General features: G+C 37.6%; 2 protein-coding genes across 2 annotated transcripts in view; one reads left to right on the top strand and one right to left on the bottom strand.

Moving 5' to 3' along the window:
- Positions 1 to 3,062: 3,062 nt before the first annotated feature.
- On the bottom strand, positions 3,063 to 12,285 carry LOC140238724 (membrane-associated transporter protein-like). Its single transcript, XM_072318621.1, has 4 exons — positions 11,808 to 12,285; positions 7,532 to 7,687; positions 4,034 to 4,322; positions 3,063 to 3,297 (listed from the first exon to the last, which is right to left on the bottom strand). The coding sequence occupies exons 1-4, from the start codon at positions 12,283 to 12,285 to the stop codon at positions 3,063 to 3,065; spliced, it is 1,158 nt and encodes a 385-aa protein (XP_072174722.1).
- Positions 12,286 to 17,979: 5,694 nt separating this feature from the next.
- Positions 17,980 to 23,773, top strand: part of LOC140238723 (uncharacterized) — an 85,035-nt gene continuing 79,241 nt past the window's right edge. Inside the window, exons 1-2 of the mRNA XM_072318620.1 lie at positions 17,980 to 18,006; positions 18,688 to 18,870. Coding sequence (XP_072174721.1) covers positions 17,980 to 18,006; positions 18,688 to 18,870 — 210 coding nt within the window. The remainder of the gene's footprint in view (positions 18,007 to 18,687; positions 18,871 to 23,773) is intronic.

Raw genomic sequence — 23,773 nt, 5'->3', positions numbered from 1 at the left:
CAAGTCTCATATTCCAATGCCCTCTTTGTTGACCTTGTATTTTTCTCTAATTTTACCGTACCTTAATTACGGACTCCTAGCATGGGGTAGTGCCCATCAAACTTTACTAGATAAATTACTGTTACTGCAAAAAAAAAAAAAAAAAAAAAGGCACTTCGTATTATTTGCGGCGTCCCACCACGTTCCCATTCAGACCCATTGTTTACTAAATATAAGATTTTGAAAATTAAAGATTTATATTTTTTTTTCAGCTTGGTCAGTTTATGTTTAATTACAATGTAAATGCACTTCCCAGTATTTTTAATTCAATGTTTCCACGGAACCAGTTTTTTTCATACTTATCCCACAAGGCAATCTAATGAGTTTCATTTGCCCCTCCTGAGAACTTTATTAGCTCAGAGTACATTTATATAAACCGGTCCTAGATTTTGGAATTCATTAAGCTGTGAAATAAAAAATTCCCCTTCTTTGCATTCTTTTAAGCGCAAGTTGAAATCATTTCTCTTAAGTCCTCTCTGATATATTTCTTTATTAGTTAGATCTCATCAACCTCAGGATTCATCATCCATCCACCAATCTTTCGATCACTGGCTTCATTATTGCGTAATAGATTACGTGTTTTATTATGTAATAGCCATCAAATCCTTGCACATACAGCTGCGTCCAGTACCAGCCCTCTGAAGCACATTTTCAATCACCCCCTGTTCCATTTCCCTAGTTCAGCGTGTAGGCATTCTCTCTTTTTTCTTTTCCTTTCTCTCTCTCTCCATTCTTTCCGTCTTTTTTGTGAAGTCGTGTCATGTCTTTTGTATTTCTCCTGTCTTGTTCTGTTCTGTCGTAGTGTGATAAGTATTTGTAAATAAGTAATTCATAAGTTTGTTCATTTTTTGAGTGGTTCACAACATACAAGCTTGCTTTTTAGTGGACCTCTCAGTTCTTTTTTTTTCTCAACTGAAGCATAACTTTGTACTTTTTTTTCCAGTATGTGTTCTTTCGTTTATCTGTATCATTTATCTTTTGCAAAGTCGAATGTTTATGTTTATGATGTAATTCCAAATTCATTATGCGTTATGTTTTGTTGGAAAAAGAAGAATGAAAAATAAATGAATTGAATTGAATTGAATTGAATTATAATAATAATAGTAATAATAATAATTAGCATCTTTACCGCGCTTAATACATGGTTTCTAAGCGCCTTACACATATGATAATCATATCGAAACATAATCTTGCATATCATTCAACATAACTACAAACTCTACAATAATTTACATTACTTAATATAATACACACAAAAATAGAAAAAAAGGGTAACATAGAGAAACTATAAAGTACATTACATACACTATAGGCCCTATATGAAAGTGGAAAGGGAACGGGAGGGATAGAAACAATTTAGAAACAATCCAAGAATTATTCAGCTAAAACAAGATGCGAACATAATGACTTCAGAATGCTTTGTAAATGTGTGGATTCCGCTGATCGGATCCTTTATAGTGGAAGATCTTTTCAGAAAGATGGTGTTACAAAAATGAAAGCCTTTCATCCTCAAGTTGAATACTGTGAACAATACTGCCAATACTGAACCGATTATACAAGTACGTCAACATGACTCGACAATGAAATGTATAAGGTTTCATTGCTCTGTACATCTCAAAGTATTTGTGAATCAGTGACTCAGCCATCAGTGATCACACACTTTTTCTAAAATATCATTTTATATCATATTTTTATGTAAAACCGTGTATAATGCAGTGCTTAGTTGACAACACGCTAAAATGTTGGAAGCAGGTTAGGAGTTACTTGAGTAACGCTCGTTAAGGTGAGATTATAAAAAATAAATCAATACAGAAATAATATAAAACAAAAAACAACGACGTGGAATCACGGAGATTAGTCATTTGTCGCTGAACAATAATTTCACGACTGAAATGAAGTGATTACGTTAAAAAGGATCCATTAGAAATAAGTGTCAGAAAAAAAATTAACATCTTAAAGGGAACGCAAACCCAAAGAGCAATGTTGATTGAGTGAAAGCAGCAACATTATATAGAACATATCAGTGAAAGTTTGAGGAAAATCGGACAATCGATGCAATAGTTATATACAAATTTTTAAAGTTTTGGTGTTGGAACCGCTGGATGAAGAGACTACTAGAGGTTATCACGTATGAGTGGACAACAATATGAAGAAAATATAAAGAAAATTCCACAAAAATTCGCTTTTCATGGAAATTACAAATGCCATCAACTTGATACTGACATATGTTAAGGGTAACAATATTATTCAAGTGTCAAGTGCTCTTTCACAATGCTATAGCATTAGCCTTTAGCATAATCTACGTGTTCATGCCATCTTCCACTCTTTTCAACTGCTTCGTTTAGTGTATAATACTTTAATCCTTTAAATTACCAGTCTGATTTCAGGTCCGTAATTATATAAACTTATGGTTGCAGTTATTAAGGTTCCTCGTCCGTCAAATGAGAGAAAAGAAAATCGTCATTCCGAAGGTTCGTTATACATTATATTATTTTCGGACTATCAAACCTCGGAATATCGAACCTTATTAATGATTTCGGGTTAACGTACCTTTAGGATAACGAACCGTATTTCATTTTTGGACGAACGAACAAGGTATAATACCACTGGTAAAAAGAGATGGTACAATGTTGGTTGAGAGGGAAATTGAGGTTTCCATTTTTATTTTATTTATTTTTTTTTTTTGCAAGATGACGAGAAAACTCTTATGAAATATGAAACAGCTTGTCATTTTAAGAGGGATTCAAAATTTATTTAGTGAAAATTGTTTTGAAATAGCTGAGACATTCAAAACAATGCAAACCTATAGAAGGCGGGACACACTTTTTATGAGGATCGCTTTGTTATACTTTGTTTTTGGATAACTCGGCCATTTCAAAATCAATTTTTATGTAATAAACTTGGAATTCCTCTTAGAATCGTATGCTCTGTAACATTTCATGAGTGGTTTCTTATTATCTCGCAAAAAGTTCAAAGCTCAAACATCATCTCAACCAATACTATACCGTCCCTTAAACATATCCTCATTCCATCCCCCCTCCCCTCCCCGGCCACCCCCTGCTGATGAGGTATCGAGGCTCACCGTGGGACACGGCCTGGGCGAAGAAGTTGGTAAAGAAGAGCGAGATGATGGTGAAAGCCATCCAACCGAAGAAATGTGAGATGCACAGGTAGAGCAAGGCACTTGGCATGTTGAGGACCGACTTGAGACCGTGGACCAGCCGGGACGGTTCCTCCCTCATGTTTATCGTCACAGAACTGTGCATGATTAACAAGGTCTACTATCATGATAATAATAATGATGATGATGATGATAATTATGATAATAGCAACGATAGGGATAATGCTGCAAGTGATTAAAAGCTCTTTTACCGTGATATGATGAGGAACCGAAAAAGGTAAGGGGCGGAGGCGGTACAGACGAAATTAGATTAGGTACTGCATTAGACCAAGAAAAAAAGTAGAAGAAAAGGTACAAGAAAAAAGGATTTGAAAGTTTGAGGACGGGGTATGCCGACAACTGGAACGAAAGGATGAATGAAAAATATGATGTGTGCCATAGGAAACAAAACAATGACTCACATAATATAGTAAGGTTCTATTAAAGCACGTCAGCAACTACGCATATCGAAGTCAAGATGTAAGAAATAAGATTTTACTACTGTTGAAAACGTCATATATACGCATATTATATTCATCTCAAATTCAATAAAATCTAGATTATTAACGCTACTATACTTCACGCACAACAAATGCCATTACAAAGTTCAGGGGCCCGTTGCATAAAAGTTACTATTATGGTAACTTTGCCATCCAATGGTAACTTCCATGCAATTCTTGATTTTGATTGGCTGTTGAGTATTGTTACCATGGTAGTTACCATTGGATGGCAAAGTTACTACAATTGTAACTTTTATGCAACAGGCCCCAGAACTCACTGAAAACGCCATTTTCATTGTCCCAATTCATTCTTACCCCACCCTCCATCACTCACCATGATATGGTACTTTGGTTACCGTTGTCATTCGATCCGTACGTGTGCAGTAGCGTCTCCTCGCCTTGCTTGAGCGTGTGCGACTCCTCGTCCGTAATCGACTTCGAAGGCGATTTCGTCGTCGTTGTCGGCTCTTCTGGAATGCTCGTGATGGTAAGCACGATGCAGATGAGGCATACGAGGATGTTGATTACCAGAAGAACGTCGTAGTCGCTTCCAAATATGTCGCCCAGAGCGGTGTTCATCCAGTCTATGGCGCAGGCCAAATAGCCGAAGCCACATCCAAGACCTTTACACAACGATTAGCAGACAACAATATACAACAACAATCAGTCCACAATGACGGAAGCTTATACATGACCGTACACTTTGTTATATAGGGATGGCATAGTCTTAGTTGAGATAGGGATCGGGATGTTATCTTTTTGCGAGATGATTAGAAACCACTAATATGAAATATTACAGAGCGTACCATTTTAAGAGGATTTTTTTTTTAATGAAAATCGGTTTTCAAATGGTTGATATACCCAAAGTCAAAATAAATCAACGTGTTTCTAATAAAATGAACATGTGACCTATCTTTTATTAGGACCTCGTTGTGTTTGGATATTTCAGTCATTTCAAAACAAGCTTAGTGTTGTATTACACACAATTGCAAGCTTACATTATACTGATCGGAAGCTTACACCATGCAAAGGGGAATTCAAAAACAGGTTAAAGTTAGTCTGGAAAAAAAAAAAGAGTGAAATGATCATGAAAGGCACAACAGTGAAAATTTGATAAAAAACCGGAGCATTAAAGCATAAAAATTGCTTTCAAAGAATTTTTATACGACAGTTCTTAAAAAGTTGATATGAATATATGTAAATGAGTGTGCTGATGATGCTCATCTTACAATTTTCCGTTGATCATGTATAGGCCTACCCCATAATGTTGAAAGTTTAATACTTCTGGTCCTAAAGTATAAACATAATGTTTTTCCAGGTTGAATAACTTCAAAGTAATGATCAGTCAGATATATCAGGATTCGAGACTGGGGCATAATTGCGTTTGTTAAAAAAAAAAAAAAACAACTGGAAATTTCAAGATTTCATACATGTACTCCATGCAAATTGTGAGGACGACATCTTCTATTTACTATTTGCAGATTATTCATCATTATGTTCATACATTTTATTGACTTTTCAAGAACAGTTTCGTGAAAATTAGTGAAACTTCATACTTTCATAATTTCCTTTAATCCGATTTCGATCATGCTTTCAATGTTGCGGTTGTAAGATTTTACTCTTTTCTTTTTTATAAAGTAGCATTTACTTGTCCCGGATTCCCCTTTTAATGGGAAGCTGATATGATACTTAATATTATGACGGTGAGTGCACAGCACACACGCTTGTGAAAATAATTGTTCAGAGGCACTAACTTGAAATCACGATGTCATATTTGCTGCAAATGTAATTCAAAGATGTAAATGTCTTGATATTCATTGTATTATGTACAATAACGTGCACAAAATGGTGCAATGTCTTAACTCACTTGAACGGTGGCTTTGCAGAAGCAGACTGTTTTATGATAAAAATAGTGTCTCATTCATGCACTATTACAATGGAAAGTCAACCAAATTATACGTTGTTCTCTAAATATGTGATAAGTAACTTCCTAAGAGTCCTTAAATGTTCTAAAAATCAAGTGGTAATGACTTTAATCGACTGATATGCAGTTACACAATTGTTATAACTTTAAATGCTCTACTTTTTGGATAAGAGAATAATTTGTCATAGCTGCATGTCAGATACTTATATTAGTTTATGTTTATGAGTGACGTAATGAAAAAAGTTGTGAAGATGAATGCTCGTAAGTCTTATTTTCTTGAACTGTGTGTAGGCCTACTTGAAAAGCATGTTTATTTAAGATAATGATAATTGTCATGGCATTTGTCAATGGTTACATAAGCTAGTAATGTATAGTGATCATTATAGTTTGATGTAAAAGGTAAAAATAAGCAGACAAACATAAGTACCACTTATAATAGTGAAAGGTCGAAGTCCATGTTCAAAAGTCATAAGGTTGAAGAAAAATGCTATTACTTCAGCTCTTGATATCTAACGATACTGCAATGTATTACTCGGACGGCTAGGTAGAGTTCAATGCGCAACTAATTGCATCAAAATGTCACAGAGTAAGGTCAAAGGTCGAGATCAAAAGTCACTGTACTTTGTACACTTCTGGCCATGAAAGTTATAATTTCGATATGTGAATGGTAAAGGTCAAAGCTTAGTGCTCTGATTGACAGACAATGTATTTACACGTAAGGAAAGATCGTCCCAAGTCATTTCCAGGTCACACTTGCTTGGGTAACATCTCCTCCAACTGTGTAATAAAACAGAAAATATGCATACGTATTCCTACGGACGAATAGACATACACAGATACTTGTATACATATCAAGATTGATATCACAGATGACAATCAGTAGTAAAAAAAAAAAAGAGAGAGAGAGAGAGAAATGCTCGCTTTCAGCTTCCCCTTTACACAGGTAGACTCAAGTAAAACATTTCTAGGTGACATTTAACCATCAAAAAAATTCAGCTTCTATTGGGTAAAAAAAAACCTGATACTGAATAATTTTATGAAAATCTAAAGAAATCTCAGAAATTCATAAAAATACGGAACAATTCAAGGTACTTCTTCATGACAATGGAAAGGTCATATATCATACTCGTAGCGGTACAGGAGAGGGCACAAAAGTGGAGGCATCCAGATTCTCTGCGCATGGCAGTCAGTGAGCTCTATACACACATGCACGCGCGCGCGCACACACTCACACACACACACACACACATATATATATATATATATGTATATATATATATATATATATACATATGTATACATATACATGTATACATGTATACATATGTATATACATATGTATATATATATATATATATATATATATATATACATATATATATATATATATATATATATATATATATATATAAATTATATAAAGATACTTGAGAAAAGGCGGCGTGACGCTCGAAAATTTGTGTGTAGAAATAAACCGTCGGTGAATACAGCATGAACTTTGTTCCAGTTTTGTTACTTATCTTGCCAACACGTGGACAACCTAATCAACATACTATATATATATATATATATATATATATATATATATATATATATATATATATATATATATATATACATATACTTAGTATTACATGTATATATATATATATATATATATATATATATATATATAATGTATGCGTGTATTATTACTTATATTCGCGTCTGTGTATGTTTACTGAAACTGCTGAATATGTGTTCATTCACAATTCATTATTTCATTTGAAAAAAAAAAAGCTAGTTTACGAAAAACGACACATCGCTGACCACCGCCACGCATGTACAACGGTTTTCCATAGTAGCAGGCGCGCGCTCCCGGACCTCCCCAGCATCCAAACCAAACCAAACCCCAAATAGAAAGCGTACCTCCGATCACGGCCCTGATAAGATTACCACGTTCGACGTCCTCCAGATTGCAGACATCGAGGAGATAGGCTCGAGACACGGTCCCCGTGAGAAAGGCGGATAGGTCAACGAGGACAATGCCGATGAGCGTAAAGGCGAGGGCGAGTCCATTGTTTTCTAAAGAGGAAAGGAAATGGATTGGATGACGATTTCAGTTGATTTGATTTGATTTGATTTGATTTATTTCCGCATTCAATCAGATACAAATTGAATACAAATTTCAAAAGCACAAAGACAAAAATAACAAGTGCAGTGAAATAAAACGATAACAGCACACACAAATCGATACACACAAGCAATTGCATTGAGCAGTATCCATACACAGAAACATAAAATGAAGAGTTTGTTTGCAAAAACCGATAAGTCCATTTTTTGAAGATTTTGAAGTACGGTCTCTGTCATACAGTAAAAAAAAAAATAATACCTTTTAAATGATATATTGGTCACTACATACAAAGGTACATTTTTGAAGTTATGGTCAAAAGAAGCAAAAATTTTCTTATTGTTCTGTATATTTTTCTTGACCTTTAATCGCAAATATCTCCATTTGGCAAATATGGACTTATCGGTTTTTGCGAACAAACTCTTCAAATAAAATATACAGGTTTTTTTCAGTAAATAACGGATAATTCAATGCAGGAGACCGCCATCGTAAGCGATTGAGCTTGAAATGGATGGGGCCTCCGATTAAAGACTGGCGGTTTCTGATTCTCATGATTAACCGAGAACTGATGCATCCCTCATCCCTGTGTAATACCAGGGAACTTCCGGCCCGTCATGGTATTATGCTCTGTACAACTTGTTAATGGTATTACCAAACTCGGGCAAGGAAAACGTCAATAAATAAGTTGGCTGAGGTGCTACACTGATCAAACTATACAACAGTTTACACTGTACTAGTATTCATAGTTCAAGTTTTTCAAGATGATTAACCTTCTCACGTCAAAAAAAAAAAAAATAAAAAATGAACAGAATTCGAAGAAAGTAATTCAATTCAATTCGATTCAAAACGCCCCTTGTAGCACATCGTCTTACGCGCTTAATGCACACATGCACTGTTGGCATGTCTTACCTTTTTTTCTAATTTGCTTTCGTGTTTGCTTGTGTGTGCTTGTGTGTGCGTGTGTGTGTGTGTGTGTGTGTGTGTGTGTGTGCGTGTGTGTGCGTGTGTGCGTGTGTGTTTGAGAGAGATAGAGAGTGAAAAATTTTCTTGCTTGTATGGCTTTCTTTTAAACTTTCGTCTTGACGGAAGGAGTTCAGAATATTTACACCATTGGTATACCACTATTTTCTCCGTATCATACAAAATGTTCCTGTATCCTTTATACATAGCCACATTCTTTGAATATCATCATCACAAACTCGGTATACGATGGCTCGAGTAGTGTTAAATTTAGCGGTAAGGTTTCTCTTTCTTTGTTTGTTGCTTGCTTGCTTGCTTGCCACTTGGCTTGTTATCCCCAGCTTGTTGTAACAAAAAGAGCAGCGCGTGGACTAGCATGTTTCAATAGAGGGTCTGTCCATTAGCTTCTGCCGATACCTGACCAGATTTCTGCTTGATTAGACTCGCAGTGTAAAGAATATTCAATTACAGAAGGGTAATCAGTCCGTTTGCTGGTACATCGTAAGCTTTAATTCCAGAAGGTGGTAACACCCGACCAGCAGAAATGCAAAAAAAAAAAAAAAAAAAAAAAAAAAAAAGTCTCATCAGGTTAGGAGACAAGATAAAGGATGTTTAAAGGAGATGGCTAGTAACTGATCAGTGGCAATCAATGGGAATGCTGGAAGATGATTGTTCCAATCCTTGTGGGATTCATTTAAGAGTACATTATATATCTATTGTTGTGTGAAAATTTTGCTTCAGAATGGTCTCATATTCAAGTAATGTGCAGTTAATCGCTAACGATCGCCCCGTCACTGTACAGGCATGGTAACCTGGAAACATTAAACTGCACATAACTTGATTATGAGACCATTCTGAAGCAACTTCGGTACGGTCATCGTTGGATTTATTAAGACTAATGTCAAATTTGGACCATGATAAAGAAAATGAAAATTCAATTCCACAAGCTTCCTTTTTCATTATTTCAACAAAATACGCCTTTAATCCTTCCACCTCCAACTAATAAAGAATTGAAGGGTAAAATCATCGCTCTCGTACACAGCCTCCGGCATAATAATGTCCGGAGTAAGCCGATTGATTTTTCATTATGCTGGAAATTAAGATATATTGAATTTGGATTCATTTCATGTTATTGTTGGAAAGACGTAAAGGAGGCAAAGGACTTCTAATACTACCAAACAATACTATCAGATTTTGTTGTTGTTATTTTTTTTTTATCTGTTTCTTTCTAGGATTGGAGATTGGGAATGACTGCGTTTCTAAACGATTGAATTGAGATCAAGGAGACACAAACATGGAGAGTATCATACCAGTGATAAAATTTACTGGTACCATCATGCTAAACCCACCATTCCTCAGCTACTACTGTAGCCGTTCATCGCTGGTAGGTAAGCAATGTAAACCTATCAATCATGGTATCTGTCGTCTTAAAGTGACTCCAATAAAAGCTGTTAACTGCTTTCGTGTTCTTTGATGACCGAAATCAATAAGTGTCAGAATTGCATTGTCATCCATCTTGTGATAATCTACGTCTTGTTTATCTTTCTCTGTCGCCTTCATTGCTCTCCCTCTTAAATACCTTGTATGAGTATTTATTATGATTATGATATTCTCCTTCTTATTCTATTGCTTAAGAAATGTTGGTCCGATGAATGGAGGTCAAAATAAAATTTGGCGATTACATTGACAGCTCTGCTTGTCAATTCGAACTTCAGAGGTAATGGATCTCACTGCATTTCATTGCATTCCATTCCATTTCAATCCCATCAATACATTCTACCATAATTCAGTCAGACATAAATCATAAAACCAACATCTTTCCATTCGAACATCCGCAGGATAAACCTATAAATAAATGCAAAAACGCAAAGAAAAACCCGCATTTAAAAATGGCTTAATTTCGTTTGTGATAACAACTATGCGCAATACAGAAAACTCCGAAAATTGAACTTGAATCTTAAATTTTGAATTTGAAATTCAATTTGAAATTTTGTATTTGAATTCGAAATTGAAAAAAAAAATCTGATCTTGAATTTGAATTTGACATTAAAGGGATCTTATAGTTTAGGTTGAGACCTAATTTCGGGTTTCTAACATTTTTTTGTGTGTGTGTGTGTGTGTGTGAGATAATGAAAAACTTCTTTTGAAATATGAAAGAGCATGTAATTCTATGAGGAATTCAACGTTTATTTGATGAAAATTGGTTTTCAAATGGCTGAGATATCCAAACAGGAGCAACTCTAATAAAGTGTGGAACCCACACTTTATCGCGATCGCTTTATTTTACTTTGTTTTTGGATGTTTAAGTTATTCCAAACCCGATTTTCATCAAATAATTTTTGAATTCCTCTTAAAATGGTATTCGCTATACTATATCATAAGTGTTTTCTTGGTATCTTGCAAAAAGTTAAAAACCCAATTCTAAACTCCACCAATACTGTACCATCCCTTTAATATGTAATTTTGTAATTCCCATAGTATTCTGCTCTCCCTGTCCTCTTGACTATTAAAGGATTATCACACACTCACGCGTAATTAATATTAATCCATCCCCTTCTTTATTTCACACACATACACACGTGGACACACATAATACGTATCATACATTCCCACATAATAAGTACATGCAGTTAAGTATAATTTTGCTCCCTCGTTTATTTCACGCAAGCAGGCTCACCACGCACACACATATTCACACATAAATCTGTCGAAATAACCCTCCATGCATGGACCACCTCTAAAAATACCGTTGATATAAACAGTTGGTACAGAATACAGATTACTAGATTTTGGCAATAATGGGAGAGTTGACACCAATTAATTCAACTCTCAGATGAATATGTATTATGTATCATACTGATAGGTGTGCCATGGCAGGTGAATGAGAGAGGAGGGTCTTATATCTCTAGATCCTCAGAGACTTAGCATCATTCGAAATTCAGAAAATAAGGGATTAAAGTGTCAATGCAAAGAAAATTAAATGTAATCTTCGTGATAGTATAAGATACAACATCAAAAATTAATATCATTCTATTATTCTTTTCTGATTCGACTTAAGCGAAAAATAAAAAAATGAAAATAAAAGAATGAAAATAAATAAATCAAGAGGTTTACCGATGTGCTTAACCGTTAGATACAGTGCGCATCCCACCAGTATCAAGATGTTGAAGACGAAGAGAAAGGGTCGTCTTTTGCCCCAGGAGCTGATGAAATTGTCGCTCGCCGATCCGATCGGCGTGCTGATGAGGCTGCCGAGAATCGGTCCCACCGTCCACACGATGCCGTAGAGCTCGAAGGGCAGGCCGAGGAGGAGGAGAAGCGGGGACCCCAACGCCGTCTCGCAACTGAAAGCGAAGTCGACGGCGAACTGCTGGCTGCTCAGCTTGATGAGCTGGAGGAAAGTTCGAGGTGGTCTCTGCTCAGCGGACGTTGTTCGGGAGTCCTCCCGGTTGGGCGTGGCGTCGTCTTTCCCCCTGTCCGTCGAGTTCGGACGAATTTCTTCGGCTTTATCGTCATGTTTCGAGAAATTCTCCTCTGTATCCGTCGGTATTGGCACTTCTTCCTCTTCGATCAGACGCAGTTTTCCCTCCATGCTCGACGGGAGATGACGTGAACATAATTCACATCAAGTGAGAAACTTTACCAGACTCTTATCGAGATATTTCTGACCTCGAGGCACCTAATCACTCCGTAGTGCTCTAGTCAGACGTTATTGTCCGTCCCGGTCCATGCTGCATCTTTCTCCTTCATCTGAGCGTTATAATTTGCCAGCAGAACGCTCTAATAAGCAGCCTTCCTATGTCCCTGCAAACTAAGGTCCAAGCAAAACATTAATCTTATTGTTTAACAATATGCGAAGGATACGGGGTACCTACGACAATGCCAAAGCAACTTTGTCCATCAAATCCTGTATCAATGTTATATGGGGAGGACAAGGGCGGATAATATCAGAATGATCCCTGCCAAATGTTGCTGTTGCCAAGTACCCGCTCTTGGGGAAAAAAATTCGGACGGACGGCCATATCGATGTCAAATGATCAAGCTTCTCTTCTACAACCCTGGTCACGGGCAGACGATAAACACAAACACGGGGTCGTACTATAGTACAATACTCACGCACACCGTACAATGGCGTCGCTACACACATTGGTCAACTGGATCATAAAAAGTATACTATTAACAACATAAACAACATTTGAATGTGTCGATCGAAAACACACATACACGCATGATGCGCCCGTATTCTCATTATGCAGTGTACCAGTACCAATACAACTGGGCTTATATACAATGTCCAGCAGATGAAAAAGCATGCATAAATGGCAATCATGAATAGGTCCATTTCTAGCGAGATAGTTAGAAGCCCCTTATGAAACTTTAGAGAGCATGCAAGTCTAAGAGGAATTCAAACTTTTACTTGATAAAGATTTGGTTTTGAAATGGCTGTAGGCCTAATGTCAAAAAACAAAGTAAAACAAAGTGGTTCAATAAAAATGTTTCATGAGAGGTCAGGTTTCTCATCTCTTTAAAAAAATGCTGGGGACCTGAAGCCCCATCTCAACCAAAACTATTATACCACCCCTTTTAGTGTAAAAACAGAAATATTCATATGTATCAAGTTTGTATCAAGATATTTGGGTTTAAAACAGTTAAAAAGATAGAAAAGAAGATAACTGAAATATGCGATAATTCTCCAATTTATCTTCCAAAGTATTCATTGTCATGTAATGAGCGCATATTATCATTTAAAATATCTTACCTCTTTATGTTCTGACGACTTTGAAAATGGCGTTCATTTGTGTTTGCATTCAAACTCTTTATTTTTTTATGATAATTTGATTCTTTATTTGAATTTCATTCGATATCAGGCCCATGTTAACAATGAAATTGATATGAACAAAAATAAGCATCTGTGTTCTCTCTTTTGCTGCTAAATCATTTTTTTAACATACTGCAAAATGTATTTTGGCTGTTGTTGTTGTTGTTGTTGTTGGGTGTTTTTGTTTTTGCAAATCATACCATGTTTAAGGAAATGTGTATAAATGACATAAAATTCTCATTGCATGACTCTCAGAAAATGCTATCTTGATCAATTTAAAGGGATCATACAGTTTTGGTTGAGACCTAATTTCATGTTTCTGTGTATAACATTTTTTGGTGAAATAATGAGAAACCTCGTATGAAATATGAAAGAGCATGTAATTCTATGAGGAATTCAACATTTATTTGATGAAAATTAGTTTTGAAATGGCTGAGATATTTAAAAAAGAGTGATTCTAATAAAGTGTGGGACCCACACTTTATTACGATCGTTTTGTTTTACTTTGTTTTTGGATGTTTCAGTCATTCCAAACCCGATTTTCATCAAAGAAACTTTGAATTCCTCTTAAAATGGTATGCCCGGTTCTATATCATAAGTGTTTCCTTGAGATCTCACAAAAAGTTAAAAGCCCAATTCTCATCTCAACTAATACTGTACCATCCCTTTAATCAAACCAATCTATGTCTGCCTCTATTGCGCTGCTGAACCACCTTTTTTTAGATACATTAATTTTTGCAGAGCATACCCTATAATTTTATACAAAAATCGTATTAAATTCTGCATAACTCTTAGAGAAAAAGAAAACTATCTCGATGAACATGATACGTAAACTCTTCTACACTCCCTTGAGAATACATCATTTCCCAACACCTATCTAGTAAACTAAGCAACAACAACAAAAAAAAAAATATTTTTTAAACCTATTTTTACCTGTGCGTAATCGCTTTGATTTATACACACACTCGCGCGCGTGAGCACATACACACACACACACACACACACACGCACACAGACACACACATACATAATATACAAACATACATGTACAGTGTATACTAATGTCCGTGTCTAATTAGACCCAAATTGGCCGGGTGGGACAATATCTGAATAATTATTTTTAAATTTCCAACATTTCTAGCTACAGGAGTTCGCCAGCTTGTAGTGTGTGAAGGGGTTGTTTTGACTATGTGGGTACATTATTAGCCACATTATAGCCTGGAAGGAGGGGGGGGGGGGGGGATAGAGTTCCTCCCAAACACAATGTCATGTTTGGCCCAGGAACGTGAAGACGCATAAAATGAACATCTCTAGTGACGACAATGACTCTTGTAAGCTTTCTTTTGAAACACTTTATCTATCCAGTCCATTATGCGGACCACACAATGAATTAATATGTGTGCCTATCATTGATATTGATATTTTTTTTTCTTTTAATTAAAAAGGGGAGTTAATACATTGACATTGATTGGACAAAATATCCATTATATAATGACGAGGTCCAAATTTGTTTTCATTAAGTAACAACAACAGAAGTATTAGTAAAGATATTATGAGATTGTTATGAAAAAATTGGTGCGAAACTCTTTGAACCCTGTCAATGTCCGTGTCTGCAAGCAGCGAAATTGTAGTCAAAATATCTGAGGGATTTGTTGTTGTTGTTGTTTTATAAGTATTACAAATCAAATCTAAAACATCTTAGCACTTGAGCAAGATCGAAAGCGTTAGACGATACTTAGAGTGAACTCTGGGAGTGTCAACACAATTGAAAATTTTCGCAATTTAACCAGGGCAAGGCTACAAAGAAAACACGACGTAGTAACTACAACTAACTGTCTTGTCTGACAAACCATCACGCGTCCCACAAACAGGCCTGTTCATCAAGAGAGGGCGCCATAAAGTAAAGTCATGCCTAGCCTCTCGGAGAAAGAAGTACATTATTGTACACTTGTACACTGGAAGACTCCACGGGTGCAACGACGGTGTGTAAAGAGTAAGGAACAGGTGGCTGCAAAAGTTTACACTTCAGTCCAATAAGCACAGTTTCTTTCTTTCATCACCATCTACGGGGTGGGGAGGGGGTGGGGTAAGGGTTGCTCTCACACAAGTTACCCTGTCATTCCGCGCTTCCGAACGCCAGCGTTCCCCCTCTCAAAAATGGATTCTTAGGGCGTTATGTATCAAACCTTAAAGGGATGTAATGCAGTATTGGTAGGGATGAGAATTGGGCTTTTTAACTATTTGTAAGATACCCCCCCCCCCTTCCCCCCCCCCAAAAAAATAAGATATTACAGAGCATACCATTTTAAGAGGAATTCAAAGTTTATTTGATGAAAATCGGGTTTGGAATGACTGAAACATCTAAAAACAGAGTAAAACAAAGCCATCGTAATATAGTGTGGGTCCAACACTTTATTAGAATCGCTCTTTTTTGGATATCTCAACCATTTCAAAACCAATTTTCATCAAATAAACGGTTGAATTCTTCAAAGAATTACATGCTCTTTCATATTTCACAAGAGGTTTCTCATTATCTCGCCAAAAAAATGTTAGAAACCTGAAATTAGATATCAAACGAAACTATACGATCCCTTGAACAGAGTTTTTTTCCGTATACATGACCTAATAACCTGAATGGGCTTCACCTCCCCCCCCCCAAAAAAAAAAAATGCTTTTTGCATTAGTTGGAATTCATAGCAAAAAGTAATAAATCTGCTTTGTTGAAATACGATAAGAAATTAGATTTTAATGAACAGAATCTGTGAGATGCTGTATTTTAATTGTATTCAATCTACAACACATTATAAAATAGCGATCGACCTCCATAACTTTCTTTTAATGTTTTTCTAACTTATCTCCCTGAATGTCGAGCATTTGCCAATGTGGAATTACATGGACCCCAGCCTGAATGGCAGAAATAACACTGAAAGTAACTTTTGTTTTGTTTTTGTTTGTTGTTGTTGTTGTTTTTTTTTTTTTTGGGGGGGGGGGTTGTGTGTGTGTTTTTTGTTTGTTTGTTTGTTTTTTGCTGTTGCTGTTGCTGTCGAAAACGTCGACACCGTATATCCTAATATGACCTATAGGCCTACCATGCCGTATAAAGGTACATACGTAAAACAGATCGATTCCGTTCGACTCCACTAAGTTGCTTTTTTTTGGGGGGGGGGGGGGGGGAGGGGAGGAGTGCGTAGCAAGTCACGTGGGAGTGACCCCCCCCCCCCCATTCCTCACTTGTGTTATTATCAAAAACTTGGCGGAGTTTCAAACATGACTTTCAAATTCATTTTGTTTAAAATATATTCCTTTGAGTTCGTACAAAACACTTTTGGCATGTTTGTATTCAAATCAATCCGTAGTTATCATTATCTGATTATGTTCCAGTCTTCCTCTTCCCACCTCCCTGCTCTTACACTTTTCTCTACGTAACGCAGCTAACATTGTTAAATATATATACATGTATATATATATAGGGGTCGATGCAATACAATGCACTGTTTCATGTCTTGATATTGACCTATCTCTAATTTCATGTAACATAATCTGTGTTCACTTTATCTCTGTCGCATAGACCTACACTATTTATTTTTATTGTATTTGTATGGTACATTTGATCGTCTAAGTGTATAATGTAGGCCTATATAGTACTCATCTGAAATGTTAATCTGAATTCATGTAACTCTCTATTTCATCTGCAACCTGTATATTAAATTGTTTTGTATATTCTTATTTAGGGACAGAAATTTCGAAAGAATGAAATAGGAATCCAAATGACAAAAGAAAAAAAAAATATATATAAATAGAAAAGAAAAATAGAAAAATCAATAACTAACGGCTGCAGTTTAGCAAGGAGTTGAAACGGTCCCGCCCCGACCTTTCTATTGTCGGGAACAATGATAATGCCTATCGACTGAATCATCTGTGTAATAGTGCTAGTGGGCTAGCCCGTTATTCGAGAGTGCTATTGTTTGGACGGAGTACCGCCTCTCAGCGATACAACACCTACAATCCAGGCTACATAATTGTCGTGATGAAAATTTCAGAATGCGGTCACTAACCCCTGATTTAACATCTGTAGGATTCTGGGAGAAGTATACAGTTCTTGTAAATTCGATGATGACTTTTTGGGTTTCTCTTGTCCGTTATAAAATAGGAAACGATTTTACGCGTCGCTAAATTCTACACTATCGGCGTATTAATACTAAGGTCGGGTGGGTTGCCCCGAGCTAGCTAGCCTAGTGGGCGGCGTTTGATACCATCCAAGTCAATTCCACGCAAGAATAGGCTAATTCAATTCGGTAAACAGAATCTCCTCAACGCGGTAAGTGTGTATGGAGCTGTAGCAGACCGTAACGGTATTAGCTTCATCTTTGTATAGAAAACACGTTAGTGGATGAATTAAATCTCTCCGATGGCAGATGAAATTTGACGATGTTTTGATGGAGGACGATTAAAAGTCAACCCAGCACCATGTCGAAACTTCGGAGCATAGCTGCGGTAAGAGCACAGACGACGTGAAAAGATCAAAATATTCCCAGCGATTGCTGTGCTGACATTTAATCCCCACACGTTCAGAATCATGTTGTAGAGTGTAGGACCCTACTTCAAAAGACAACATTCATAGAGAGTAGACTGTACTGTAAAATCCCGTAGCATAGCATTTTTGTCATCAGTCAAGCTTCAGAATAACATCCCAGAACACTGGTTAAGATTTCAGTGATTCCATGCGTTAGTCAGTAACTTTGAATCAACCATTTATGAGTATTTTGTGCCTAACAAGCAGACCCTAAAGGGCCTATATGATTTTTTTTTTTTTTTTTTTTTTGACGACAAGGCTGCGTAGAATGGCACTTTTAATTGGCAGTGCATCTACAATGAATGTCAACAATGAATGACATTAAGTAGGCTAGGCCAGTTCACCTATCGCTGGTACCACTGACCAGTTTATACATAGTGTAAATCTAAATGTTTATTTCCCAAAATATTATTGTAACATCATCTGCATACATAGAGCATATTTGATTAATGAAGATGTTTGTACAAGGTTTGGTACTCTCCTGATTTGGAGGTGATGATGGAATTAAAAATAAATGTGGATATTTCGACCAAATTCCGAAATAATTGATTTTTATGTTACCTTTCATTCTGTCGATGTCTCGACTCTGTCCTCCACTTTAGGACAAGCAGGAACTGGATGAGATCAACAGCCGGCTTGCCAAAAATGGCGTTGCTGGAACGGCCAGTTCCGAGGAGAAGCTTCGCTCCCTCTGGAGGCTGTACCAGCAGGCAGAGGCAGACGTCAAGTCTGCCACAGACAGTATGGACCAGCTGCAGAAGAAACAAGCTGAAGAAATGAAGGAGGTACATGTATGAAAAATCATGATTTTCAGCTTAATGCATGTGTAGCGCCCGCCCGGGGAGGGGGGCGTGTCTGAATAGACAAGAGAAGATAAGACACTGTGTCAAGCTTGGATGCGTGGTACAACAGAGTTATTTTATTCTATATCTCTACTTCAACAACTAATAATCATATATCAAAATGGAAAATGTATATTTACAAATGAATATTTTACAGAACAAACACTATAAAATGTACTGATGAATGTCTCATCATAACTTGCAACGCTTCATGATACGAATTGTATCGATTATACCATAATAACGACAACAGTAACAATAACCACTCCTTATAACCCGAAACACTTCATACTTTAAAACACTATTAACATATCTATCAATCCTTCGATATATCAGTCCATCATTCCTTGGAATGAGTTTTTCATAATTCTTGAAACTAATTCAACCAAAACTCATTCTTAACTCTCAGATTACCTTTGTAATCCTTTTGCCTTTAAAAACAACCATAACAAAATTAATATTAAATTCACTAAATACAAATGTAAAGTCTATAACATCTTAACTAATCAACCATTATATTCATGCCTTCAAAATAACCTTGTTATCTTGCATGAGTAAACCTGACATCTAATATGTATTTCACCATGACTAAATTGTCATGAAATAATATACTAAAACATATTCTTCTTTCAATCTTTAACTCTCTTTTTACTTTCAGCAACTCAATGAATATAACTACAAGAATGTTAGCATTATCATCCCTATAATTTCTACTCAATGATTTACTATCTTTAATCTCTAAGACTGCAGGTCATTCCTTGAAATAATAATATTTCACTCTCAGTCTTCATTATTAACACATAATCATTTGCTCTGCAAATGCATTTCTTCATGTATTCTAGAAGCTATCATAACTTCGCATAACATGACTAAACGCTGAAGGTATAAACTGTACCTTGCCATTACTTCTAACTCTCATGACTTTAAATAAAATATATATTAACCTTGCCCTTCTGAGGCCAGACATACGCTATTCACTATAGCATTTATATATACAAGCACTACAAGGTGACAATAAACTAGACATACACAATGTAACCAACTACAACACTACAGCGTTCCCACACTCTGGTAGGGGCTTAATCCTAGAACTAAACAAATCACAAACTACCCAAACTTCCTGCCTCAGCACTGAACACAGCATCTCAGCTACTTTTATTCAAGGCTGGTAATACACTACATCATGCAGTCTCTTCTCTTTCAGGTGAGGAGAAGAGTGGGGAAATCTCCTCATAAAGCACAAACTAAAACAAAGAGACTGGCTGACTGTTCAGCACCGTTTTCTCAATGAATGGAGTAGAGGGACAGAGTTAGGGAGAGAGAGAGAGAGAGAGAGAGAGAGACAAAGCAAAAGAGGGGAGAGAGAACTAAAGCAGGCAGTTACACTAGTCTATGTTCAGACCCTTTTTGCTGAAAATTCACTAGCCATTGGGTTCACCCTGTAATACACTATATTTACATTTCTTAATAATTTAAAGATGAACAGGTAACATACTGTAACTCCAAATGCATCCTCAAAGCAGTAAGTCACATCAATGTTATATCACCATACCTTTTGTACATATAAAAATACTCCAAGTAGGTCTAGATTGTGAGACTAACCTCTTACTGGGAGAAGTTCTCATAAAGTTTCTTATCAGCATTGTTTCTCACCCCTGAAGCTTTCTGGTCAGTTCTTTGTTCTAGTGTGAATCATGGGGGTGCGTTGGCACTCTTTTCATTACACTCCTTCAATACTCTATGTACTACCCTGTGCTGGGTGTGTTCATACTCAAGGAAGGTATATACAATTCTACTGCTGCATGCGTAACAGCACTGCTTCTGACCCAACGTGTATCAAACTATCTTGGATCACACACTATATACATAGTACATTGCCGATATACATTCTCAACTCATTCATCACCTCACATGTGTCTGACATCATACAATTATCTATCATGTCACACATACACAACCAATAAGTAAATATTTAAGGTACATGTATATATCATAAAACATTAAGTCTCATCTTCTTGGCAGATGAATATTATGACATATTATCTTGGTTGAGATGGAACATTCTTGTTTCACCAACTTCTCGAAAACTTAGATGGAGAGTGACATGGAGCTTTCATTCACTCAAGTTTCTTATTACAGAACATAAAATCATTGCATTCTGTTCACAAAAGCATCTCATACAGTTAAAGCTCTCATTATATTTCTCAAAACATGTTTGGTTCAATAATCATTCTGAGAGAATAACTATTAAAAGTATGAAAACGGTATTTCTTACCTGAATAGACAAGAGAAGATAAGACACTGTGTCAAGCTTGGATGCGTGGTACAACAGAGTGAAGAACCAAGCCAACATCCAAGCTGGTTGGGCTTTTCTTATCTCTCTTCCAAGAAAGGGGCTGGGCCACTCTCCAAATGGGGAGGGGCAGCATCTCACTTTGAGGGACAAATAGCTATTTACCTTCATGGTCACTTGCCATTAGGACATAGGGGAACAATATAGTAACAACAAAAAAATAGGGGGGGGGGGCAATTCTGTGGGGCTCCACACCTTCCCCTCCAAAAACAAAATGTCCCCTGGACCATTTTAAACTTTTCCTGTAATCATCTAAACAATTTGGGCATTCGCGAAGAGATGCGTGTGTGAACGTCATTGCACTGATCAACACATATTTTCATCGTTCCTGTCTTTATAACATATCAGCATTACACTCTACAGCATCATGATAATTGTATCATTACTGAATAACTGATGCAATATGCTGGATATCAGTGTCTCCATATTTAACTGTTCAAGAACGCTGTTTCAAAAAAAAAATCTTTAGTTGTGCTCCTCGACACTAACTTGCAGAGGATATCATGTAATTTTCTTCCTCACAGTGTGCCAAAATTATATACACAAAGCACCATTAATTTGATCTTTGGTGCATTTTGCTGCATTACATCAAATTCAATATCCTACCAATTTCAAACTATCATTTCTTTCATGTTGAATCTATCCCTTGAAATATGAATCTAACAGTTTCTCCAGCGCTAAATGCAGTTTTGATCACGTGTGTGCTGGCATGGCAGGTCCTGACATCTCCCAGGGAAAGTGATGTGGCTGGAAGTCCTGCAGATCTCCTGGTCCCAGCGGTGGCCAATGGTAGTGAGGTCTGGAGTACGCCGGTAAACCTTGCGTCCAGGGCTGGGGTACAGGTGACGTCCGCTGCTGCTGATGTGGGGCAGGTGGTCGTGGCCCGGGTTGTAGCGACGGTTGAGGCAGTAGTTGCGTTGGTGGTTGCGGTGGTGGTTGCAGTGACTGGTGGATGGGGAATTGTGGAGGTGGGTATGGAGTGGGTGGAAACGGTGGTGGCGTTGAATGGTAGTGTTGAACCGGCGGCCGAAGTGGTGGGAAGAAGCTTGTACAGTTCGTAGGATATGGAGTATTTGACGTCACATTCTTCTCCTGGTGACCAGTTACCATGGCTACATTCTGATTTTCTGCGTCAGGATGTATGACAGGCTGACCTAGAGTATCGTAGGTGAAGGTTGTTGGTGTTCTCCTTCTTCTTGAACTCCTTCGTAGAACAGCCCCTTCACTTTGCGGTTCCGTGGTATCTTGCACATCCTGTGATGCATCACCATGACCTAGGTGTTGTGTCAGTGGAGCTCCCACATTGGAATCATTTTGGTCAGCTGAGTCAACTTCAAAATCTTGGGTACCCAAGTTCACTTGTGACTGGCTGGAATTATCTTCTACGATTTCTACACCTTCTACCTCTGAGTCATCACTAGAGTGGTTAGGCTCATCTGCCAGGTTGGGTGCCCTGTAGTGTCTTGCTGCCCAATAATAACTTTCTTCATCGGAGCTTGATGGGTCAGTCATTGGAGTAGGGTGCTGTTGCTGCTTACGCCTAACAGGGGGTCTCTGTCTGGGCTGACGAGCTTCATGCTGAACCTGTGGAGCTGCAGGCAGGGAGTCACATGGCATCAGATGATTCCTATGGAGGGTCCGTGTACGTCCCTTCCCACTCTCTGGTGCAACAATGTATACTGGGATGGCATCATTACTCTGTTTGATGACTTTGTAAATATCATCCTCCCAGTATGGCTGAAGCTTACCAGGTCCTCCTGGTGGTGCTAAGCTCCTAACCAGCACTCTGTCTCCCTTCCTTAGAACTGAACTGCAGGCTCTTTGGTCATAGTATTTCTTCCTTCGGTCAGCTGCTTGGTGTATCTTGGAAGATGCCAAACGGTATGCTTGTTCCATCTGTTGACGCCACTTCTCTGCATACTCTTGGTGGCTCACAGCAGGCTTTCCATCTTCCGTTGTCTCTAAGCCGAAAGCGACATCAACCGGCAGTCGGGGCGATCTTCCGAATAGAAGGAAGAATGGCGAGTACCCTGTAGTAGCGTGCTTTGTGCAGTTGTACGCATGCACAACTTTTGGCAGGTGGTCCTTCCAGCGAGAACGCTGTGCGGTAGTGAGGGTCCTCAGCATTCCTAACAGCGTCCGGTTGAAACGTTCCACCTGTCCGTTTCCTTCAGGGTGGTAGGGGGTAGTATGGGACCTGGCTATGCTGCTGTGCTGACAGAGCCTCTCGAACAGCCTGTTTTCAAATTCTCGTCCCTGATCATGATGTATCCTCTGTGGATATCCAAACCTAAGGATAAAATCATTAAACAGGCAGTCTGCTGCTGTCTTGGCGGATTTATTTTTGGTAGCGTAGGCTTGAGCAAATCTTGTGTAGTGATCCATGATCACAAGAATGTACTCATGTCCACCTACGCTCTGCTCAAGATGGAGGAAGTCTAGTGATACCAGCTCGAACGGTTGAGTTGTTATGATTGGGGTCAGGGGTGCTGT

The sequence above is a fragment of the Diadema setosum genome, chromosome 15 (assembly GCF_964275005.1).
Source record: "Diadema setosum chromosome 15, eeDiaSeto1, whole genome shotgun sequence".
NCBI classification, from domain to species: domain Eukaryota; kingdom Metazoa; phylum Echinodermata; class Echinoidea; order Diadematoida; family Diadematidae; genus Diadema; species Diadema setosum.
The sequence above is the reverse complement of the archived record's forward strand: the minus strand, read 5'-3'. Positions and strand labels throughout refer to the sequence as shown.

Coding starts and splice junctions, on each gene's coding strand:
- LOC140238724 (XM_072318621.1), bottom strand. CDS start 12,285: ATGGAGGGAAAACTGCGTCTGATCGAAGAGGAAGAAGTGCCAATACCG. Junction 7,688..11,807: donor TCTAACGGTTAAGCACATCG/GTAAACCTCTTG, acceptor TTTCCTCTTTAG/AAAACAATGGACTCGCCCTC. Junction 4,323..7,531: donor TATCAGGGCCGTGATCGGAG/GTACGCTTTCTA, acceptor CGTTGTGTAAAG/GTCTTGGATGTGGCTTCGGC.